This window comes from Dama dama, chromosome 24 (assembly GCF_033118175.1).
Source record: "Dama dama isolate Ldn47 chromosome 24, ASM3311817v1, whole genome shotgun sequence".
NCBI lineage: Eukaryota > Metazoa > Chordata > Mammalia > Artiodactyla > Cervidae > Dama > Dama dama.
In genome coordinates, this window is record NC_083704.1 from 39192327 (window position 1) to 39215819 (window position 23493).

A 23493-nucleotide genomic window follows, 5' to 3' on the forward strand; every position below is an offset into this window, starting at 1 on the left:
GGTGGATTCTTTACCATCTGAGCCACCAGGGAGACCAGGGAGGGAAAGGTGCTGACCTAAATAACTCTAGAAATGAATGGAGTCTATAAGAGTAAAGTTGAAAGAACTATATATAAGCACCATGCTCTCACTGATAAAGTTGCTTCTCATGGGAGTGTGGGTTATCATTTCTGAAACCACTGGGCGAATACAGTAGAAATGAACAGTTTAGTAAATGAATGGTAGATGGTTGGAGCCAGGCTTCTCACTGGATGGGAGAGAAGGCTAGGAATTTCCATGTAGCAATGCATTAGGGTAGGACACAGTATAAAGTAAAATTTAGCTTCGTGTTGATATGAATGCATATAGGAATTTTTCAGATATGTGCTTATAAAGCAGTTAGAACACACATACAACTTTTTTTTTCAGTCAGCTAAGAGGGTCTAGAAACAAAGATATTCCAGTAGCAATGAGAATACCAAGTGCCCAGATGTCCAATGAAAAGAACTACAGATTTTTGGAGAAATGGCTAATCCCAGGACTGGGAAAGGAAGCTTATGACTTAAGCCTGGAGCATCTTGTAGAGCCAGAAAATAGGAACAGCTCATAAAATATATACATATAAAAAAAGAAAATATGCTAATGGGAGTATGTCCAAAGAGCAGAGGAGCCAACTGAAAGAGCTCCCAGTGGTCAAAGCTGGAACAATTTGAGCCACAAAATAAAGTAGCAGTAGATTATCTCCCAAAGTATAAATATATATAATAGCCCAAAGTATTTAAAATGAGTCCATACTAATATAAATAAATAATTGAATAAATAAATAAATTAGGGAAGGGAGATAATCTGTACAGTAGAATTCCAAATAACTTACATAGATAATATGCCTTTAAGGAGGCCATAACTCTGCACTCCTTGAGTGGGAAATGCACACAGTGGCTTCCTTTCAGAGGAAAGAGGGGGAAATAACTTTACAGGGAAGTAACCTAACAAAACTATCTCAGCCAGGTGATGAAGGCTAACATCAACGGTGACTAGTCATACTGAGACTAAACACCCTTGATATGATGACATGATTAGTACTTTTACCTCTATGTTCCTCCTTCCTCAACCACATAACCTCAGTCTAATCATGAGAAAAACGTCAGACAAATCCCAGTTGAGGGCTGTTCTATTAAATGCCTGACTAGTGTCTCTGAAAACTGTCAAAGTCATCCAAAACAAGGAATGTCTGAGACACTGTCACAGCCAAAAGGAGCCTGAGGAGACATAACAACTAAATGTTATATATCCTTAATGAGATCCTGGAGCATTAACAGGACATTATGTAAAAACTAAGAATTTCTTAGTAAAGTATCAGTTCAGTTCAGTTCAGTTCAGTCGCTCAGTCGTGTCCAACTCTTTGCGACCCCATGAATCGCAGCACACCAGGCCTCCCTGTCCATCACCAACTCCCGGAGTTTACTCAAACTCATGCCCATCGAGTCGGTGATGCCATCCAGCCATCTCATCCTCTGTCGTCCCCTTCTCCTCCTGCCCCCAATCCCTCCCAGCATCAGGGTCTTTTCCAATGAGTCAACTCTTCGCATGAGGTGGCCAAAGTACTGGAGTTTCAGCTTCAGCCTCAGTCCTTCCAATGAACACCCAGGACTGATCTCCTTTAGGATGGACTGGTTGGATCTCCTTGCAGTCCAAGAGGCTGTCAAGAGTCTTCTCCAACACCACAGTTCAAAAGCATCAATTTTTTGGCACTCAGCTTTCTTCACAGTCCAACTCTCACATCCATACATGACCACTGGAAAAACCATAGAATTTAGTTAATTATAATGAATCTATATTTGCTTATTAATACATTAATAATAAGGGAAACTGGGTGTGGGATATATGAGAACTCTCTGTTCTATGTTTCTGTTCTATCCCATATATATATATGGGATCTAAAAAGTTGATACTAATGAACCTATGTACAGGGCAGCAAAAGAAATGCAGACATAAAGAACAGACTTATGGTCACAGTGGGGGAGGGAAAGAGTGGGATGACCTCAGAGAGCCGTACTGAAACATGTACATTACAGTATGTAAAATGGATAGCCAGTGGGGATTTGCTGTATGATGCGGGGACTCCAGTAGTCATGTGTGGATGTGAGAGTTGGACCATAAAGAAGGCTGAGTGCTAAAGAATTGATGCTTTTGAACTGGGTGTTGGAGAAGACTCTTGAGAGTCCCTTAGCCTGCAAGGAAATCAAACCAGTCAATCCTAAAGGAAATCAGTCCTGAATATTCATTGGTAGGACTGATGCTTAAGCTGAAACTCCAACTTTGGCCATCTGATGTGAAGAGCCAACTCATTGGAAAAGACCCTGATGCTGGGAAAAATGTGAAGAGGGAGGCAGAGGATAAGATGGTTAAATAGCATCACTGACTCAATGGACATGAATGTGAGCAAACTCCAGGAGATAGTGAAGTACAGGGGAACCTGGCATGCTGCAGTTCATAGGGTTGCAAAGAGTCAGACACAACTTAGCGACTGAACGTGAAACAGCAGGGAATTAAAAACTGATGTTCTGTGATAACCTAGTGGGGTGGGATGCAAAGGAAGGTAGGAGAATGATTTGAGAAGGAGGATTTGAGAAGTATGTCTATGGCTGATTCATGTTGATGGATGGCAGAAACCTTTACAATATTGTAAAGCAATTATTCTCCAATTAAAAATAATTTTAAAAAATTTATATGTGAGACACTCTTCCAGGTATGGGCAAATATTGGATGACAATACGCCTGGGCTCTGCCCTTGTAGAACTGTTTAGTGGGGGAACTGTTTAGACAGAAAAAAACAGTGGGGGAATAGACTACTTTGGGTGGTAAGATCTAACATGACAGGGACATTTAGTTCATTTAGGATTGTTTTCTTTAAACAAAAGTTTAATAACTGCAATAGGATTTAGCTAGCGAGATCTTATTGAGACTTGAAATATAAGAACAAAATCGTCATGCAAAGAGCAGAGGTGAAGGACAGAAGTTTTCAAGTGCAAGGGGACAGCATGAACAGAGCCCATAACATAGGTTTCTTGAGGGATTGAAAAAATGGCCAGTGTCTTAGGTTGAGTTATTGAAGAAGCCAGTCATGAGCCAGAATTTGAGTGCAAGAACAAGGATCTGAATGCAGGTAGTTAATCATGGGGAGAGAAGGTGGTCCCAAGAAGCATTGGTAGGATAGGAAGAAAATGAATAGGAGAAGACATGGTTATCAAGCAGGTATTATGGGCAACTAGGGCTCATTCTCATTGGGGAACTCGAGGAGACAGTGGAGAACATGCCTCACTTATCCCACCTATGGAAAGAAACTGGGATGTTCATCCACCAGCTCCCATCAGGAACTGGTTGGAAAATGCTCCTCAGGGGTAACTGCCTTAACTTGAATACCTGTATGACAACTGAAAGTCAAAAAGGTCAGTAGGCATGGGAACCGTGAGTGCCAAGTGTGTGTGGGAGAATCATGCACAGGTCTTTAGACATAGCCGTGGACCTAAGGAACAGGTAGCCAGGGGGAAAGTGGCACTGGATAAGGCTGGAGGAGTAAGCAGGAGGCCATTTCTGTAGCACCTGATGGTAGGCAATTGCTATGTTCCACACTTGGCAATAACACAGTACCATTTGTGTGAGATCACTCTGGCTATTTTACTGGGAATGGAGACTGAGGATGTGGCTTAAGTTGAAATAGGCAGAACTGTTACGGTGCCGCTGTAGTGGGCCGGGCAGTAGAAGTCTAGCTTCAGCATAGGTGAGAGTAGTGGAAATGGAGAGGGGTGGACAGGTATAAATTGCATTTTGCAGATGGAGCTTTTCAGGGGATAATAGAAAAGGAGGATTTAAAGATGCTGAGCTTGAGATGTGTCCACCAATCGAACAGGAGCTATCTAGTAGGCAGTTGGATGGGAGCCTGGAGACAGGAGTTGAGATGTGGTTAGAAAATATAAATTTGAAAGTCATCAGTGTGCACATAGCATTCCAATGCCAAAGAAATAGGTGAGGTCAGCTGAGAAGAGAAGACAGTAGAGGACTCAGGGAGAGAAGGTCCCTGTAAAGGGGGGTTAGTAAGAAGTGAGTAACGAGAATTTTCAGGGCATGGTGTCCCAGGAAGGCTTCAGAATATGGGAGTCAACTGTGCCGAACACATCTGTGAAGTCAAGTGAGTTAAGGACGGAAATGTGCAAAATGAATTTACAGCTTAATGTTGTTGGAGACCTTGATGACAGGAGTTTCAGTTATGAGGAGAACGTAGTGACTGCAGCAGGTTGAAGAGTTAATGAAAGCTAGGAAATCGAACATTTGTAGGAACAACCCCATTACAAAACTGTGGCTTTCATGGAAGCCGAGAGTAGGGGCACGAAGTGGAGGGAGCTGCTGGACTGAAGAACAATCTGTTGTTGTTTTTGTTTTGCTAAGTGGTTGAGAAAAGTGCATTTTTTGTTTTCGTCAAATGATCTGAGGGGGATTTTTGGATGACTTAGGAGAGGGGATGGTGAAGGAACTGGAGCAGAAAGCAACTATGCATAGAAAAAGCTTATTTTCTTCACATATTTTAAAAGGACAAGTAGAGAAGATTTAGGCAGATGGTGGAAGGAAAGGGAGCACCTATATATATAATGGCTGCCACCTTGATACATCAGGAAGAAAAGCACAGAACTAATAACCAAGAGGGATAAAAGATAGGCATACAGAAGTTTGAGAAAAGGTAAAAACTGCTCCATTATGCTGAGAACCCACGGTAGGTCCATCATGTCAAAGAGAGTCAGTATGAACATATGGACTTTCTCCAGCAATATTCCTCCACTCAGGCCCAAGCACAGAGGAGGCTCATAGCCAGGATCTTCAGAGTTGGGGTTTTACAGGTAAGTATGGCAGCAGTAACAAGAAGGAACTGAGGAAATGTAAAATGGCATTATTTTGAATAGATTATGGAATTTAAGATGGGTAAGTTCAGAAAAAGTCCCCAGTAGGAGCTGATGGATAGTAGAAAAAGTCCTGGGATTGGCATCTCAATGAAATCCAAAAAGCCTAACTGCAGGGTTCTTGAGCAAGTGGATTTAAATAATGGAGGCGGTAGCTGGTAGGAGGCTTGTTACATACTTTCTATCATTTGAGTGATTTAAAATGCATGACTTAAAAGTGGAATATTGTGTCTGTGGTAACTGTCATACTGAACTATGTCCCTCTCAGTAGGCATAAAATACTTTATACTTTAATAAATTAAAATTTTGCCTGTGGCTTAGCAATTTAAATCTCCAAATAATACTTTATGATGGAATGTCTTCACTTTTTCCTTTCTCTGGGGTGGCAGCCCTATTGATTCCCCTGTTCAAATGTGTAGAATAGCTTCCTTATGAACCTATACAAGTAAACTAGGCTAAAGGTTACCAAAAAGGAAGGAGAATCAGCAAATCCATGAACCAGATGTCCAACTCTCTAGATTCTGGGGTCTTCTACCAAAGAAATACAGATCATCAAAATGAAGTGTGGAGAATGAGAATGAAGGACAAATTGACTTGATATTTACTAGAACTGGTAGTAGTAATACTACCACTTCATAGTTACTTTTGAAAGGCATTTAAATTCTGTCTACCAAAGTTTCAAGTCAAGAACCTTTAGTATATACTAGACACATTTGTTCAGTTACCTAGTTATGTCTGACTCTTTGAGACCCCCATGGACTGCAGCATGCTAGGCCTCCCTGTCCCTCACCATCTCCCAAAGTTTGCCCAAGTTCATGTACATTGCATTGATGATACATCCAGCCATCTCATCCTCTGACATCCTCTTCTCCTTCTGCCTTCAATCTTTCCCAGCCTTAGGGTCTTATCCAATGAGTCGGCTGTTCATATCAGGTGACCGAAGTATTGGAGCTTCAGCTTCAGCATCAGTCCTTCCAATGACTATTCAGGGTTGATTTCCTTTAGGACTCACTGGTTTGATCTCCTTGCTGTCCAAGGGACTCTCAAAAGTCTTCTCCAACACCACAGTTTGAAAGCATCAATTGAGGGATACATTAACTGAGGGAAAATACTTTTTTCCTTACTCCATTTTATCAAATTCCAACTTTCACTTCAAAAAACTAGGTGTCATTTACAGCATTCTTTTGGAGCTCCTGGTGGCTCAGACAATAAAAGAGTCTGCCTGCCGTGCGGGAGACCTGGGTTTGATCCCTGTGTTGGGAAGATCCTCTGGAGAAGGAAATGGCAACCCGCTCCAGTATTCCTGCCTGGAGAATCCCACGGCCATGGGATCGCCAAGAGTCAGACACAACTGAGCGACTTCACTTTCACTTTCTTTCACTTTCTAAAGAGTTAGATTCCAGACCACTTATTTTTAATTTTTGTATTTGCAAATAATTTGTCAATTAAGAAAAAAAAAAAAACAGTCATACAGCCAAGATTTTAATTTGGCAAGTATTTTAACTTCACAGAGAACGAAAGTAACAGCACTCTAATTTAAATCAGTATTTCTCAAGCCTTTTCATCAACTTGTTTGAGGGATAGAACTCAGTACAGTGGCATATAAGCATAATGATGTAATTATAGGAGTGCAGGTGGGGTGCATTCCCTTGTTGAGAGCTAATCACAGTCTATATAACATAGAGTTGTTGTTGTTCAGTTGCTAAGTTGTGTCCAACTCTTTGCAATCCCATGACATACAGTAGATAATTTAAATAATAGTATTGGAAAAAAGGTGGGACTCAGAAAAGGCAACCAGTAAACACAAAATGTAGAGCATCTGCTTTTCTATCAGTTTTGTTTAGAAGGAACTAGTAACCCACTCCAGTATTCTTGCCTGGAAAATCCCGTGGATGGAGGAGCCTGGCGAGCTACAATCCATGGGGTTGCAAAGAGTTGGACGAGACTGAACAACTAACACACAATGGAGAAACTAGGGCTTCTGTGATAGCTCAATTGGTAAAGAATCTGCCTGCAATGCAGGAGACCCTGGTTTGATTCCTGGGTCAGGAAGATCCCCTGGAGAAGGGATAGGCTACCCACTCCAGTATTCTTGGGCTTCCCTGGTGGCTCAGCTGGTAAAGAATCCGCCTGCAATGCGGGAGACTTGGGTTCGATCCCTGGGTTGGGAATATCCCCTGAAGGGAAAGCCTACCCACTCTAGTATTCTGGCCTGGAGAATTCCATAAACTGTATAGTCCGTGGGGTAGCAGAGAGTCAGGCACAACGGAGCGACTTTCACTTTCACTTTTCAACGGAGCACCTGTCAGAACTAGATTGAGTCAAAGTGGAGTGCTTGGCTCTAATCCCGGGTGAGCGTCTCATTAGTTACATGACCCTCAGCAATTTACTTGGGCTTTGTGTTTCTGCTCTGATAAAACAGAGGTGATAGCACTGGTTCTGCCACTTCTCAGGGTTTTCTAAGACTGAAATGAAAATTTGGTTTTTACAAACTTTGAATGCCTTGTAGGTTCCAAGCGCTGGGCTGAGGTGAACAAGAAATAAAATAAATCCCTTGCCTTCATGGAACTTACATTTGAATGGGGGGAGATGTATGAAAAATAAATAGGGAAAAGACTGGTGGTATGGGTGGGGGTGAGTTTGGAAGGCATTGTTTTACACAAAGTAGTCAGGGAAGGCCTGTCTGGAGTTTTAATACTGAAATAAGTGTGTTGTCAGGGCTTCCTCAGCAGAAGACACAGCAAAGAAAAAGGCCTTAGTGTTGGAGGGACTTGGAACAGCAGTCAGTGTGGCTGGAATGGAGTGAGCAGGTGGAACGGCAATGTGGTCCCAAGAGTAGGGTTGGGATGGATCATGGGAGGAAGGGGTGTGGCTCTCACATGAAAGGAGATGGGGAGGCACTGGGATCAGAGCAGAAGAAAGTAATCTGACTTATGTTTCAACAGGATTGCTCTGGCTACTGTGTGGACAGAATAGATTACAAGGAGACAAAGGTGATTGAGAAAAGATCAATTCAGTGGCACAGCATTAAGGCAGACAAGGTCGGTTAGTTTAGACTAGGGTGATAGTGGTGCAAGAGATATGTGGTGAGAATCGAGGTCTATTTTGAAGGAAGAGGCAACAGGATTTCCTTATGGGTTGACATGAATTGTGAGAGAGAGGAGTGGGACACCGAGAGATGAGGGCAGAACCACTCAACAAAGGGGCTACCGATGAGTGAGCTTGCTTCAGAATTTCAAGAGCATTATTCAAGCATTATGAATTACCTTGTTCATTTTGTACCAGAGACCAGGCATTTGGTAGATAAAAATCTCCTCCAATTCCCAATAAAAGGTATTACATGATTTTCACCAAACTCGCTAGGTCAGAGGTCAATTTATGACAATGGAACTTTTCCGTCAGAAAAAGTTTTATTACAAGAAACAATGCCATCAGGTAAAAATGCAAAAAATTGTGCAATTATGGCAAAATGTTTAAAAATATCTACACATTTGCCCCCAAAGGACTACAGTACTTAACTACATACCTGAGCACAGAACATCGAATGCCATTTTAAACTGTTTCACGTAGAAAATCTGATTCCTTGCAAGATCACATCCACTTTCTCTCATGCACCCATGAAATCAGCTTGATGCTTAAGCATCAACTTTGTAGGATAACAGAAAACAAAGATGGAAAATAAAGAATACAATTTCTACTTCCCTATAACATAGTTATACCACATCCAGTTTTCAATGTATAAAAAATACATAGGAAAGTGCTACATACTTTCTTCAAATGCAAAAACAAAGCTCAAGTGGAACTGGCGTCTGTCACCCTCTATTTTAATTCTATAGTACCCATTATGCCTTTTACTTATATTCTCATCATACTAAGCAAATGTACCTTAAATATCTAAACACAGACCCACACATATTACTAATCTTAGTTTTCTAGAACCTCTTCTGAAATCATCTGAAAAGTGGCAAAATATCCCAGCTATATAATTTAAACAAATAGTTATTCATACAAAATTCAATATATATTCTATTGATACTTCCATAGCAAATTCTAAACCTTGGCTTTGACACACTATCCTTAGATCACATCCTCAATATAAACTGTTATAGGATCAATTGTTAGAGGATCAACTGTTGTGCAGATCAATAGAATAAATCGACTGCAGAATTAACCACAGTACATTGTACTCCTATACATCACACGGCACATGTAAATTGTTAATGTTCTAATGTCATGTTTTCAAGTAACACAGTGTTCTAAATAAATACAGGAGATTGTCAAAAAGCGGCAGAAGTCTCAGGAAGCAACAAAGCTTTCAAAAATAAATTATGGGAACATCTCTTATAATGTTTAGTTTGGTTTTTCCTCCCCTTGGCAATGCATCACGGTGTAGATGCTTCAAAATGCTCACAGAAAAAGCCCCAAAACAGCACGAAGATAAAGAAAAACTGAGAAGAAAAAGAATAGGTGATTAGTTGACAGTCAGTAAGGAGACTATAGACACACTACCAAGGCCAGCAAGAAGAAAGCATGTACCCAGCTTCCCAAGACTGGATTTTAAAATGTCAATTCTCTAAATGCTGTCCACTTTCAATTCGGCTTCAGGAAACATTCCCTGCTTGTAGAGAGCTAAGACAAGCAGTTTGGAAAGTTTCCGAAAAACGAGGTATGTGATGCAAAGAGGCAATGTTTTCGATTTGTTTCACAGTATCACATTACAATTTGTGCAAGAGTTTTTAATACAAACCGTGCCAGTTTGTTTTCTTTAAGGGAATCAAAATGTTCCAGTTAAGGACAGACTCTGGCTATACTTATACCCTTTATTACTTATTCTGGGAAGAGTAAAAAATAAGTTACTGATCTAAATATCTGCCTTAGGTATAACACATGAGTTGGTTTGTCCTCTCTGTGAGTATTTCTGTTAGAAATTAATCAGTTAAATATGAAAAATGATTTAGTACCTATAATGCTACGGTTCTATTCACTCACACTTTTCCTTCTCAGTCACCTGCAGTTAGAACAAAGGTTTTCAATGCAAAACTATTCATAACTGTTAAGTGCAAAAAAATTTTTTTAAATGAGGTTTTAATTGTCATAGGTAATGCAAAAGACATTAAATGAGACTATTGCAGGAGTTTTATGTTTCTGGAAAACAGAATTTTAAAAGTAGGAGTTAAAACTTCACATTCTGCTCTGTTTGTACCAATAATAAATGGACAGGTAGAGGATGGAAAGGAGGTTAGGCAACAAAATGCCCCATGTTAGTGCAAAATGAGGAAAATAGTCTTTTCACTATTCTCAGATTGAATCCAGTTAGACCAGTAACTAGCCATAGCTTGCCATCATCTAAGTAGAGAATCTTGCGAAATCACAAGAGTTCAGCAGGTCAAGTACTATGGTCATGAAACTAACATACCAATTTGAAAGGTAAGCATAGGCTCAGACATTTGAAATACACCTAACTATACACATGAGTTAAATTATACTAGCACCAGCCACCTCTGAATTTGAACCCTACTCCAGATTAAAAAAAAAAAAAGAGAGACAGTGTTAGCACTTGAAAAAACTGTCAACACAAAACTACTTTAAAACTTTAGCTTAACTTAAAGTAACATGGGAAATATAAAATAAGCCAACTAAAAGCTCTTTCTGAGACTGATTTGTTTTTCCTTCAAACTACTCTAATAACACATTTAAATCCAGTAAACATGAAAACAGTACACAAAATATACACATATTCAGAATGAGGATCTAAGTTAGTGCGTCTCTGTAGCAGAGAGGTCACAGCTAAAGTCCTAGTGATATTGCCTCAAATTTTTACCCGTATTTAAAATAAAAAGTCACATCAAACTATTTTGGATGTCTCTAACCCATAGTACCCTAACTGCTCTTCTAAGAGTGCATAGTTGTCAATTCGTCTGGTATCTCAGTGACTATTCATCACACAATTCTAGAATGATGTGATTACTTTTATACCAGAAAAAAAAAAATGCTGATAATTGCACTTTGTTACCTTTTGCTTACTGAAATGAAAACATCACATGGATGAAAAGAAATCCCTCCCTACACTCATCTCAAACAGCACCCATCTCCACGTGTAAACTCTCTTCAGCTTTCTTAAATACTGACAGCACTTCTTATCACTGAAAGACTAAGTTTCCTCCAGCACAGGATGCCGGTGAGCTCACTAAGGCCTGCCATTCATTAAAGTACTTTCTGAAGACACTGAGGATACAGCTTAGCAACAGCACATTCAAAATGCCGGCCTAGGTCCCAGAGGCGATCTGGGGTCTCATACACTTTCATCCATTGGTCAGTGATATCATCATACTGGTAAAGGGAATTTTTTCTGCTGGTTCTGAAGACATGTTCTTCAACGGTCACTTGAGTAGCTCGAACAAATAAATGGAGTTTATTCTGGAAAAGTACCAGTTTAAGGTATGGGTTTATGGACTCATCACATGGAAAGTCCTTCTTACGAGTCCACTTATTGAGCTCAATATCATAGGCTTCTACAGTAAACATCCGCTGATGATTTCCACAGGTTCCAGCTATGTAGTAGATAGAGTTCTTGTATACCGCTGCTAAGCCCTGGATTCTAGGCACAGTCATGGGGGTTAAGAAACCCCAGTAGTCTTTCTGAGGCTCATAGAAGAGGAAAAACTCTCCTAAAGAAAGAGAAAGGAAAAAAAAAAAGAGAGAAAACAAAACAAGAATATGAACATTTAAATATAAGATAGCTTAAAACATCTACATCCCATGGCACAACATAACATAATATTAGAATCAACCTGATTTGGGGCATTCAAACTGGGTAAGTATGAGAAGTTACTTTGGCTTGATGGCAGTATAAGGGTTAAGAGCTTGGTTTCATTTACTCTATCCAAATATCTGGGTATTTCAGAAAATTGATTTTAAGCCAGCTCTTATAAAAAGTATCATTACTAATGGTTAGCCAGTAAGATAAAAATATGAATATAGGTTCAATCATGAATAAGCCACTATAAATTTATGTGCTAGTTATTTAATTATAAGGTAGTACATAGAATTGTTCAGATTTGTATCTATGAGCCACTAATATGTTTACTTTAGTGTTGCTATAAGGCAAAGACAAATATCAAGAGGAGAAAATATGACCTTAAGCTGATAGAAAACATGCACATCATTTATAGAATTGAGGCAGTTTCCATTCTGTTTTGACAATGAAAAGGTGTGCTGAGTCACACTGCCGATGTAAAAATGTCTAAAAGAATTAAGCTAGTGAAGATTTACAAGAGCTTGGCTAATTATAACATTAAAATCTTTTATTTGAAAGAATCAAATAAAATCTTTGACATGAAAATCTGAACCCTTTATGATCAGATTAAGTGGTACTCCAATAGCCACTGACAGTAGGGCATGATCTTCTGACTATTCATGTCAAGTTTATTTATATTAAGAGGCTTTGTTTAGATCAGAAGTACCTACTTCTAAATTGAGCTTCCCCTTGAAAACTGTTCTGAACTAGGTTAACTCCTATCAATAAATATAACTGCCTACCTAATAAAAAAAGTGATGCTGAAAAAAATCCAGGTTTTCATAAAATAGCTTGTTAAATTCTCAGCTTTTGCCTGCATATTCCCTATGCTTTTTGACTAAAATGTAACAGGATTCTTAATAAAGAAGACAGGAATGAACACTTTTTACCATGTACTACCTCGCTACAAATTTCTTATAAAGAGGAAAGATAATACATTTTACAAGTTGATTTTTAAACCTAAAGTTGTCTTTAATAAACTAAAACCAGTAATGGGCAATTAAAACCCTCAGTGCCTCAGATTTGTCTTATACAATCTGATTCAACAATGTTCACTCCAGCCCTGAAATTCTGTTAATTCACTGTTACTTTGCTTTAGTATTTAAATTAATATACAACCTTTACATTCCATTTGGGAGTCTTCTAATTAATTCTGTCTCTACTGAAAAATAACTGCTTAGCCAGTAAAACCAAAAATCTATGAAGAGAGAGCTTCATCATATTGGATGATATAACCTATCCAACCATGTAAGTGAATGTGTTACTGGCTGAGTTGTATCCAACTCTTTGCAACCCCAGGGACTCTAGCCCCCACCAGGCCCCTCAGGTCATGGAATTCTCCAGGCAAGAATACTGGAGTGCATAGCCATTCCCTTCTCCAGGGGCTCTTCCCAACCCAGGGATCAAACCTGGCTCTCCAGGACTGCAGGCAGATTTTTCACCACTTGAGCCACCCAGGAAGCCCTATCTAACCATTCTTGATAGATTTTACATTCATTCAGATACTCCATTTTTTTGGCAAGACCAACAAACCTACATCATCTCAGGCGTCCATTCAATTAAAATGAGGCACAAGAGAGTATTCCTTACTCTCTCTGGAGAATTAACTTTACACTGAAGTTTAAACAAATGGGTTTAGGCATTTCTAAGAAATTTTAAGTCAAATAAAGGATTACGGCAAAGAACATTAAAAAAAAAAAAACTTACAATGGGGAAAAAAACTAAAAAATCATATGTATCTACACAGAAGTTGCACCCCTTTCCTTATTTTTTTTTAATAGTAGTGAAGAAAAGCATTTATATATAAGCAGTTAAGAAATGCAAAAGAAGAAGAAGGATGTTGGTATTGTCAATACTGTATTCAGCATTCAAGCAACTAAAATAAGAAATCAAACACAAGGAAAATATTAGCACAAATCAGAACCTTGAATCAAGTACCTTATTTACTGTTACTCAGTTCCTCTTTCTTGTATCTTTACCAAGGTACCAGTCTTCAATTGTTTAAACAAAAATTTTTAAGCTAAGCATATTACCATCCCGCTCACCTTATAAGGTTAAAAAGATGACATCTCAAAATTTTTCAGTGAAAAAAAAATTGAAAACACTGTATTATGGATGACAACATTAACTGCAGTGAAATTGAAATCTTGAACAGTGTGATTTCAAACTCTTTGTAAGTGAGTTTCATAACCTTTGCCATCATAAGACTTCATACAAAATTCTTTGGCAACTGAATAGTATAACTGCAGTTGAGGCTTTGTTCTTTTTTTCTCTTTTAAGCTAGTCCAGTAAGTTCCATAAGAAGAATACCTGCTACCATCCCTTGATTATATATCATTCAACTGCAAAAAGTCATGTATCAAACTTGCTTCCTTGTTTAAAGTCTTTAAAATGGCACAGAAATAGTTTTTCTCAAATGCTGAACTATTATTTACGGGAAAAAAAGTTTTCAAAAATACTTATGTCACATGATGTCAAAAGACAGTAAGAACATAAAAAACTTACATGATCATTTTAGGAACTTGAAAGCACCTGCCTTTTTTGATTGAAAATTTTATTTTCTTTACTAGTCCCTTAAAGAACAGACTACTCCAATAAATACTTTAACCACTTAGACACCTACCCTGTAAAACATAGATCTTCTCTTTGTATTCCACGGCATTATGAAACTCCATTGCAACAGGCATGGCGCAAACAGTAGTCCAGCGGTTCTCTCTGCTGTCGTAGCACTCCACAGATTTTAGTGAGTTTCTCCCATCACCTTCATAGACACGCCCTCCGATTGCATACATCTTACCACAGCAGTACACCAGTTTGCAGCCTATTCTGGCTCGAAGCAAGGAGGGTTTGGAAAGCCACCTATTGGTGGAATGGTCATACATCCAGAAATCATTTTCTGCCTTGTGGTCAATGGATACCTCACTGCTGCTTGGCCTGTACCCTCCTGCAATGTAAATATCATTATCTGGTGATACAAGAATTCCAACTTCTCTCAGATCATTTGGTGGTTTGCATAGTTTGAACACTCTTCCTGTGAATATATCTAGACAAGGCACTGTTTGCTTCTTTCCTGAGTGTTTGTGGGCTGCGTCGAAACATATGATCATTTCCGATGCAGTCATTCCAAGTCTCTGTGTACAGCCATTGGGACTGGCTGGTCCCTTTTCCACACAGCTTTTGGCGATAGCCTGTGCAAACTGAGGTGGAATTTTCTCTATAAAGGTGTCTTCCATCAGAGGAAAACGTATGCATTTGGCAAAAATTTCTGGAAGGTGCACTTCTCTTTCATTCTGTTCATGTTCAAACCACCTTACAATACTCTCATAAACATGCTCTTCCCGGTCTACATTTAAATCATCACTGTCTAGGATACTTATCAGTTGGTCTTTTGTCAGCTGAAGAAACTCCTGTTCTTTGGTGACACACAGGAACTTTTTACGAATGTATTCTTTAGATCGATCTCCAAGTTCCTGATGACCGTAATGATCAGCAAAGATGAAGACCCCGATAGAATTTTGTGGGTCCAAATGACTGATCATGTACTTAGCACACTGGTCTTGGATGGAGGGAATCTGGAAGATGCTAGCTGCAGTGAACAAGGCTTGAACATTGGCCTCTGTCAGAACAACTCTGGAGGTATAGGCATAGTTCAACACTAAATCCATCGACTCGGCTTCAACACCAACAATTCGAACTTCTTTTTGAGTGCTTTCTGTAAGGCCGCTAGTGAACATGGATCTAGGAAGGAAAGAGTGGTGAATTTATGTGCACTACAAATAAAAATTATTGTGGCAAGCTTGTAAAAGCATAAAGTTATCACAAGGATCACCTTTTGAAATTGAAAAACATGTCTTAATGTGTTTCCTGATATCCTGAATATCAGGAAAGGGATAAAGTGGATCATCTAGCAGAAGGATTTAATCTGGCTAATCTCAAAGAAACCCTGTTCTCAGGACCAGTCGGTCTACTTTGTGCCAACTCTGAGAAAAGCAGAGTATACCTAACTAAATCAAACTGAAAAGTGGCAAGACATATTCTAGGACATCTTATTTTCCTTGGAACCCCATGCAGGCTTCTGGTCAAGTTGCTTTAGGGAGTTAAGATTTTCAATCACCAGGTCAGTCAGAAAGTTTTCAAATACCTATGGGGTATCAGTGTGACACATTAGCATATAGAGACTGTCTAATAGAACTTCTCATAACCCAGTGGAAATTTACAAGGCAACCTGTGCCCAAAATGTATCTTTAAAAATTTTAGCTTAGAAACATAAGATATTCTTCAGAAGTTCTTATTTTCTTCCTACTCCTTTTTAACATAATTATCCTTTGAATGCTTCCTTGATCACTATAAAGAATATAAAGCACATCAATTCATCAGTTATCCTTTTGCTTGAGAAAATCAAGCAATATACTTTATTTTCTCAAAGTTACCATAGTTTTATCTATTTATAAATAAAAATGTTAGCCTCACTGATGCTCAGTCGTATCTGACTCTTTGCAACCCCAGGGACTGTAGCTCTCCAGGCTCCTTTGTCCTGGGATTTCCCAGGCAGGAATACTGGAGTAGGTTGCCATATCCTTCTCCGAGAGATCTTCCCAACCCAGGGATTGAACCCCTGTCTCCTGCATCACAGATGGATTGTTTAACATTGAGCCACCTGGGAGGCCATAAATAAAGATCTGGCTAGGGTTAATATTAATAAAATGCCTACTTCTAAAGAGAATTTAAGAATTAACTGATTTGTTGCAGATCTGATTTTGTTCGTTTTCAAAAATTCCAGGTTTTTGTCTTTGAGACCAAGCTTTCTTTTCCTTTTTAATGTGCTTTTATGGTACTTTCAGGGCTTCCTTGGTAGTTGAGCTGGTGAAGAATCCACCTGCAATGCAGGAGACCCCAGTTTGATTCCTGGGTGGGGAAGATGCCCTGGAGAAGGGATGGCTACCCACTCCAGTATTCTTGGGCTTCCTTGGTGGCTCCGCTGGTAAAGAATCCACCTGCAATGCGGGAGAACCTGGGTTTGATCCCTGGGTTGGGAAAATCCCCTGGAAGAGGGCATGGCAACCCACTCCTATATTCTTGCCTGGAGAATCTCCATGGACAGAGTCAGAATGAGCGACTAAGACAGCACAGCATGGTACTTTCTTGGCCAAACCATTAAGAAGTCAAAAGCCTAGCTTTTTATTTAAAGTCCTAGTCATTTATAAACATCATTTGCCTTTCTTCTCCCTGCTTTGATGTTTCTTTCTAAGCAGTTCTTAAAATGAAACTTAGAAAAAGGTCAAAAGCTCTTTTAAAATCCTCTTGAGAAAAGGATGGTATGCCCTAGAATGCTTAATAGATGTCTGTTGAAGATATTGACCTAACACTGGTGATAAACTTGATTATTCAGATCCAGACCTCTCCTATTTTAAGTGTGATGTTATGAAAAAAGAGTGGGAAGATTTCAGACCACTTTAACATCTTCGTCAAAAACATGAAATTAATTCAAAAATGCAATATGTAATATTGGAGGTATACAGGGGTACCTGGACCTGGCTTGTTACCTGGGTTAACCATCCTTTGAGTCCTAATTTTACTTCTATTATGCAAAATTTCATATCCTGCAGACTTTTTTTTTCCCCCTTAAATGACTGAAAACTAAATGTTCCAATGTATGAGCTGCTTTTAAATTCAGGTACTGAAAAACTCAGTTATATAGGTCCCAATTAAAAAGAAAAAGAAAGCCCTTCATTATGCAAAGATTAAATCCCAAAGGAGAACATTACCACATAACCCTTTATCAAGGGAGCTACTCTACTGACTTGAATAAGCTGGCCTCACACACAGCAATGTGACATCCAAGTTCTCCCCTGGTCTATCATGTTCTTTATGTAAACTCTATATAAAGTGGGAGTACTTCCTCACACAAAAATCCTGAGCAACATGTTTCTAATAATCATACACATTTTATTTCTGACAAGTCTCTGGGATCAGGAAACAGCCATGGCAGATTGCAAGCTATTCTATTTTTTCCATCAGTGATGCAAGATTTGCAAATATTAAGTATGACTTTCTACATCTCACATAAGGTGCAACAACTGGTGCCCAAGAAACTTCTGTACAAAAAGCTCTAGTCAAGTGAGAAGAACCTAATTCTTGAGTCTTCTAGCCAAATACCTTCATTTGACTTCACCTATCTTATGCTTAGAAAGTCTTCCAAGCATTTCCTTAACTTCTTGGAAAGCAAGAAAATCTACTGCAGTGTACGTCTTTCCAAGAGATCTGTCAGGTCCTCAAAACTAATTTTAAGCAAGTGTGATATTCAAATGAAATAAGCCAGAATATAAAATTACACTGAATAAATATTTTCACTTTAAAGTTTCAATTTTTTTTTTACTATTTAAATCTAATATACAATTAACACTTCTGTAAATTAAAATTTAAAGAGGACACACTCTTGTTCCTTAAAAGTTATACAGTGACTAAGAAGCCTGACTCTGGACTCAAATCCAGCCTCTGCCACTTACTAGTTAGATGATTTAGGCAGTTCCCTTAACCTCTTTGAGCCTCAGTTTTTTCACATGTAAAAGGGTAATAACAAGAGTGTAGAGACAGAATTATAAAGATTATATAAAGTGACATAGGTAAAGTGAGCTTTGCCTAGAACTTGATCAGCAGTAACTATAGCATATATAAACACATAAATGACCTAACCATATCTAATGGATAACCTAGATAACTGAATCTCACCAGCAATTTTCATTAGAGGCCAAACTTCATACCTTTTGTGTATACCAGTTTCTTCTTTTTTCTTTCCAGGTCACTCCCTTGTTATGGTTAATACTTAATAGTCCAGTGGCCTATCCAATGCAAATCTAAATGGTTACATCACAAACATCAAACTGAAGTGACTATATGTAACCCAGTATTCTGAGAAGGAGGAACCAGAAACTACTGTCTGGAACATTACACTGCTATATGCCCTATAATGGTAAGCACCTTCAAAAGGAAAAAATACATTTACCGTGTGGTTGAGAAAATTACTTCACAGTCATTCATGCACCATTTTTGAAAACAAAAAGGCTTAAAGTGAGCACTTCAAACAAAAAGTTAAACTTGAACAGGAAATTGCCTTTATCACTGATCTTTTCTTAGAGTATGACATTATTTTTTAGACCCAAGTTTTGAAATTTTACTTTTCCAAGTTTTATAATATATAAAGATGAATATAAATGAAAATGAAAATTGACCTCTAAAATACTTCTGGAAATCTTAGAAATAGTCACTAGTGTGGAGCCTAACACACATAGAAACTGTATTTCACTGATTTTTATTTCACTGCTGTTACCATCATGGGATTAAGACAGTCCATTAAGTGGGCAATTTGTTTTTAAAAGAAAACGCTATTAATTTTTAAATTGTAAAAGAGTTAACATGCACTAAAGAAATCCTGGATAAATTTCTGGAACAAATTCCAGATCAGCACTGTCCAATAAAACTTCCAATGATGGAAAGGTTCTGTTTCTGGGCTGTACAGTGGGGCAACCACTACCTACATGTGGCTACTGAGCACTTTAAATGTGGTTAGTGTACCTGAGGAACTGAATTTTTTTTATTTTATTTAATTTTAGATAAGTGAAGTTTAGCCACACGTGACTAGTGGCTGCCATATTGGGCAGTGCAATTTTAGATTTTTCTGGAACATACAAACAAAAACATATTCACTGACTTAAAACCAGTCATCTGAATTCTAGAAGAATCTGTCAGCTTTTTTTAAAAAGGCGGGGGGGGGGGGGGGGGCTTAATAAAATAGGGCCTGCTATTTATTCTTAGGAAACAAATGCATTAGTTTCAGTCATTGTTGCATCTCAATATAAAAATGAAGTGGGCAGTACTGAAGGAGGACGGAGACTCGGTGCAGACATCAATAGAGGTTTCCACCAACATCATACCTGAAGTAAGGGCTGATTGCAGCAAGAACGTTTCTATGACAGGAAAATGTTTTCCCGTGATCCACTTCCACTACAATGTCTGTCAGCTGTCCTTCATCGTACATTGTTTTGAGTTGCTTAAGAATACTGCAAGCATGCAAGGGGTCCATGGCATCGCTGGCTGTGTCTGAAGATGGAACTCCATTCGGTGTTGGGGAAGACTTACTTAAATCTAGGAGGAGAAAAATCGTACAACCACAAGAAGTTCGGGGCCAGTTTCGGCGTTGCGGGTTTTATTTTTTGTTTTTGTGTTTGTTTGTTTTGTTGTTGTCTCTGGGATGGGGCTGGGGGTTGTTTGTTGGCTTGGCTTGCTTTCTCCCCGCTACAAAAATACACATATGTATACAGACTCCCTTAATGAGAACGCGAGATAGGATATGGGAAAGAGCGAGGTGCGATGCAAGTTCAAACACCAGCCTGCTTCTCCCGGAGCCCGGCGAGCCCGAAGCCCCGTGCTCGCCGACAGACCGCGCAGGCAGAACAGGCGAGGTGGCTGCGGCGACTCCGCCAACAGCCAGAACGTCCCAGCTGAGAGCGGAGGGCAGGAGCCTCACAAGGGAAGCTCGATGGATGGCGGCCGCCAGTGCCTCCTCAACCGCCTTGCGAACAGGTCAGAGCGGCGGCGGGTACCCGGCCTCCCCATCCCTGTCCGGCCGGACCGCCCACCTCCCTCCACGCCATTCATCTTCCCTCTACTCATCTCTGTCCACCTCTCCATCCTTCTCTCCTAGTCCTCATCGCCGCCGCCTAAGCTCGCAGCCCGAACTTGGCCCCCGGCCCACCTCCCCTCCACACCTCCCTAGCCACCACACGACCCACCTGCCGACGCGGCCATTTCTAGACGCGGCCCGGGCTCCAGCTATTTAAAGAGGAAATGTCATTTCGCTTCTCTCTCTCCCGGGTTCCGGCTCTTCTAAGCCGTCCCTAGCCAATGGGGTGACCTATGCATCCGGCTCCGCCCCTAAGCTCCGAAATCAGGGGGTCTATTGGCCACGAGAAGCGCAACGGCACGTCGGGAAATGTAGTTTTATTGCCCCCGCTCCCGCGTGGTCCGTGTAGGGCGGAGGCCCAAGCTCGGAATTTCTATTGGCTGTTTTGGGTGGAGGAGGAGAGCGGGGAGCCCGCCAGCCTGTGTCTGTGGGGCGCGCAGTGCCTGCCGGAAGAGGTAGTCTTCTGGCTGAGGCGAGCTGTCATTCTGAGAGCTGGGGTAGGGAAAGCTCTTGAAGTGCAAATTTCCCCATTTTAGGCCTCTCTCCAGGCCCCCGGTTCTTTTTTTTTTTTTTTCCCCCCACCTGGTTCTTCGTTTCCTAAACCTCCTGCCAATGACTAGCTTCCGGTACGAAAGCGGGGGTCCATGTGAGGGCTGTGAAACGAGAAAAATTTGGAAATGGACAAGAGAGCTGTTGTCCAAAAATGGGAAGGAAACCTGACACCTCACCCCTAAGAAAAATATCAGGAGGCCAAAAAGCAAGCCATCTTTGATGAGTCACCTGTGACACCCAATTGAAACAGCATCGACTTGGCTGAGTGCTGCGGTTTCCACAGATTAATTGGTCTGGTTACAACCGCTGCTCGGGATCTTTAACTCCCACAAAATGCATTGCTTCTCCTGAGCACTCGGGAACACCTGTTCCACTTTTAAGAGTACGTGGACATTACAGAGGGATACAAGACGCTTTCCTTTTTGCTCCTGGTAAATTGAGTGGTGAAGATACTAAGTAGTCTGGATTTTCCTTTGAAGAAATCCTGTAAAGTGCCCTGAGCCTGAAACGAGGGACGGTTATTGAATCCCTGGCTCTACTTCTTAATGTGGGACCTTTAGATAAGACCATTTAATTCTTGGTCACTTAGCTCCTTCACCTGTAATGTGTGAATAATAATTCTTTTTCTAGCTGCCTCATAGGCAGCAAGTCTTTTGAAAGAAAACAAAAATGTTTTACTGTTGACATGTTTTGATTTTCTTGTCGGGTATTTCTAGCATCTAACAGGGTGCCTGACACATTATAGGTAGTTAATGTTTGAAAAATAAATGTAAGGCACAAATGAGCTAACATTGGAAATGCTATTTCCAGATATTTCACTTGTAAGGAAGTCTTACCAGCGAATAGGAAGGAAATTTTGGATGATATATAGTTAGTGCATGAGCATGGCTTTTCTAATCCTGAAAAGACCAAACAGTTGAATCTCCTGATGAAGGATCTCGGAATTTAAATTGAAATTGTGGAACATATAGAATGAGGAAAAACAATACAATTCTGTCCTACAAGGTCGGCTGAATAATTTAGAGCTCAAAGTATTATAATTCTGTGCAGGTTAACAAGAATTGGTGTTTCTTTGGAGCTGGGATATGTGGACATTGATAACCCTGTATACACAGTTCTGCATGAATGAAATTGATTTAACTTTTGTTATTCAGGACTTTAAATTTCCATTTTTTTATGAGCCAAATGTTGTTGCTTTCTACTTTTTGAAAATAGTGGGAATTTTACTCACAATATTGATGGCTTCCCTGGTGGCTCTGATGGTAAAGAGTCTGACTATAAAGCGGGAGACCTGGGTTCGATCCCTGGGTTGGGAAGGTTCCCTGGAGAAGGGAATGGCTACCCACTCCAGTATTATTGCCTGAAGAATTCCATGGAAAGAGGAGCCTGGCAGGCTACAGTCCATGGAGTCACAAAGAGCCGAACAAAACTGAGCAACTAACACACACAAGAGAAATGACATCAATCTTTAGGGTTGCCAAATTTAGCAAATAAAAACACAGAAGGCGCGATATTGGGGAGATACTTATAGTAAAATGTCACTTGTTATCGGAATCAAGTTTAATTGGGTGTTTTGTATTTTACCTGTTAACCTTTTCGAGCCTATTAAAATAGGGGTTTTATTGTTTGAGTTTGACTTTTGGTAGCCACCTGTTGAAGATTTTAGAAATTTGGCCAATTTGCTTTTTCATTTAATTTTCACTTAATTAAGAAATAGACTTGGCAATATTTTTTTTTCATTTTTTTAAAGTTTTCTGATTCTTTGAGCCACAATAGTTTCTAAATTTGGAGGTGGGAAGAATACAAAGAGCAAAAGTCAATTTAAGTATAAATAGGGGAAAAAATGAAGATTTATAATTACAAGGTTGCCATTTATATGACACTGTAAATAAACTCCATCCTACTGGGCAAATGGCGTTACATAGTAGAGTCTATCGTCATTCAAAAGGCACTTTTGAAAAATATAGAATAAGTGGGAAAATGTCAAAACTGAGTCAGTAGCCCCATAGTAGTTATTCTCAGTGATCTGTAAGAACACAAAGGAGATTTTGTTTCAGGATTGATATTAAGTAGCCAAAGACTACAGCTTTATTTTTAAATAGCTCTGATTTGAAATTTAATATGAACTCATTGCCAATCTAGAAAGGCAGCAGCAAGGGTAAGCCCGTTTTCTTCTTTATGTATTAAGTACTGTACTGTCCTCTGAAGCAATCTTCTCAAATAGTTACAGTTTAAAGTAAATTTTCATGGAGATAAAAATTGAAAAAGCAAACCAAAATAGTTGAAGAACCTATATTTATTTCAAATTAGAAATTTAGAGCATTATTACTTTATTAATTATTACCTAGGAACTGAAGGCAAAGGAGATTGCTGTAACCATAGTTGTTTGAGAGTTGAAAAGTCTTCACATTTAAATTCTTACAGAGATGAAAGGAAAGCAGCAAATTTGGAAAATAAGAAAATTGCACAGTCGCCTTGGTTTTTTGTTTTTTTCTGCTTCTACTTTAAGAGAATGACTTAGCAATTATCAGGTG

General features: G+C 39.5%; 1 protein-coding gene across 2 annotated transcripts; it reads right to left on the reverse strand.

The window, feature by feature from the left end:
- Nucleotides 1-7776: 7776 nt before the first annotated feature.
- On the reverse strand, nucleotides 7777-20601 carry KBTBD8 (kelch repeat and BTB domain containing 8). Of its 2 annotated transcripts, XM_061128116.1 has the most exons (4): nucleotides 20517-20601; nucleotides 19659-19869; nucleotides 14351-15465; nucleotides 7778-11599 (listed from the first exon to the last, which is right to left on the reverse strand). In XM_061128116.1, exons 1-4 carry the CDS (start codon nucleotides 20530-20532, stop codon nucleotides 11136-11138), a joined length of 1806 nt encoding a protein of 601 aa, XP_060984099.1. In that variant the 5' UTR covers nucleotides 20533-20601; the 3' UTR covers nucleotides 7778-11135. The 2 variants fall into 2 exon arrangements, with proteins under 2 accessions (XP_060984100.1, XP_060984099.1); XM_061128117.1 differs by lacking the exon at nucleotides 19659-19869 and having other exon boundaries at nucleotides 7777-11599; nucleotides 20517-20589.
- Between the last annotated feature and the right edge of the window lie 2892 nt (nucleotides 20602-23493).

Excerpts from the sequence above, each read along its gene's own strand:
- KBTBD8 (XM_061128116.1), bottom strand. Across the intron at positions 15,466-19,658 it reads GCAATCAGCCCTTACTTCAG|ATCCATGTTCACTAGCGGCC; the intron begins GTATGATGTTGG and ends TTTCCTTCCTAG. Across the intron at positions 11,600-14,350 it reads GAAGATCTATGTTTTACAGG|GAGAGTTTTTCCTCTTCTAT; the intron begins GTAGGTGTCTAA and ends CTCTTTCTTTAG.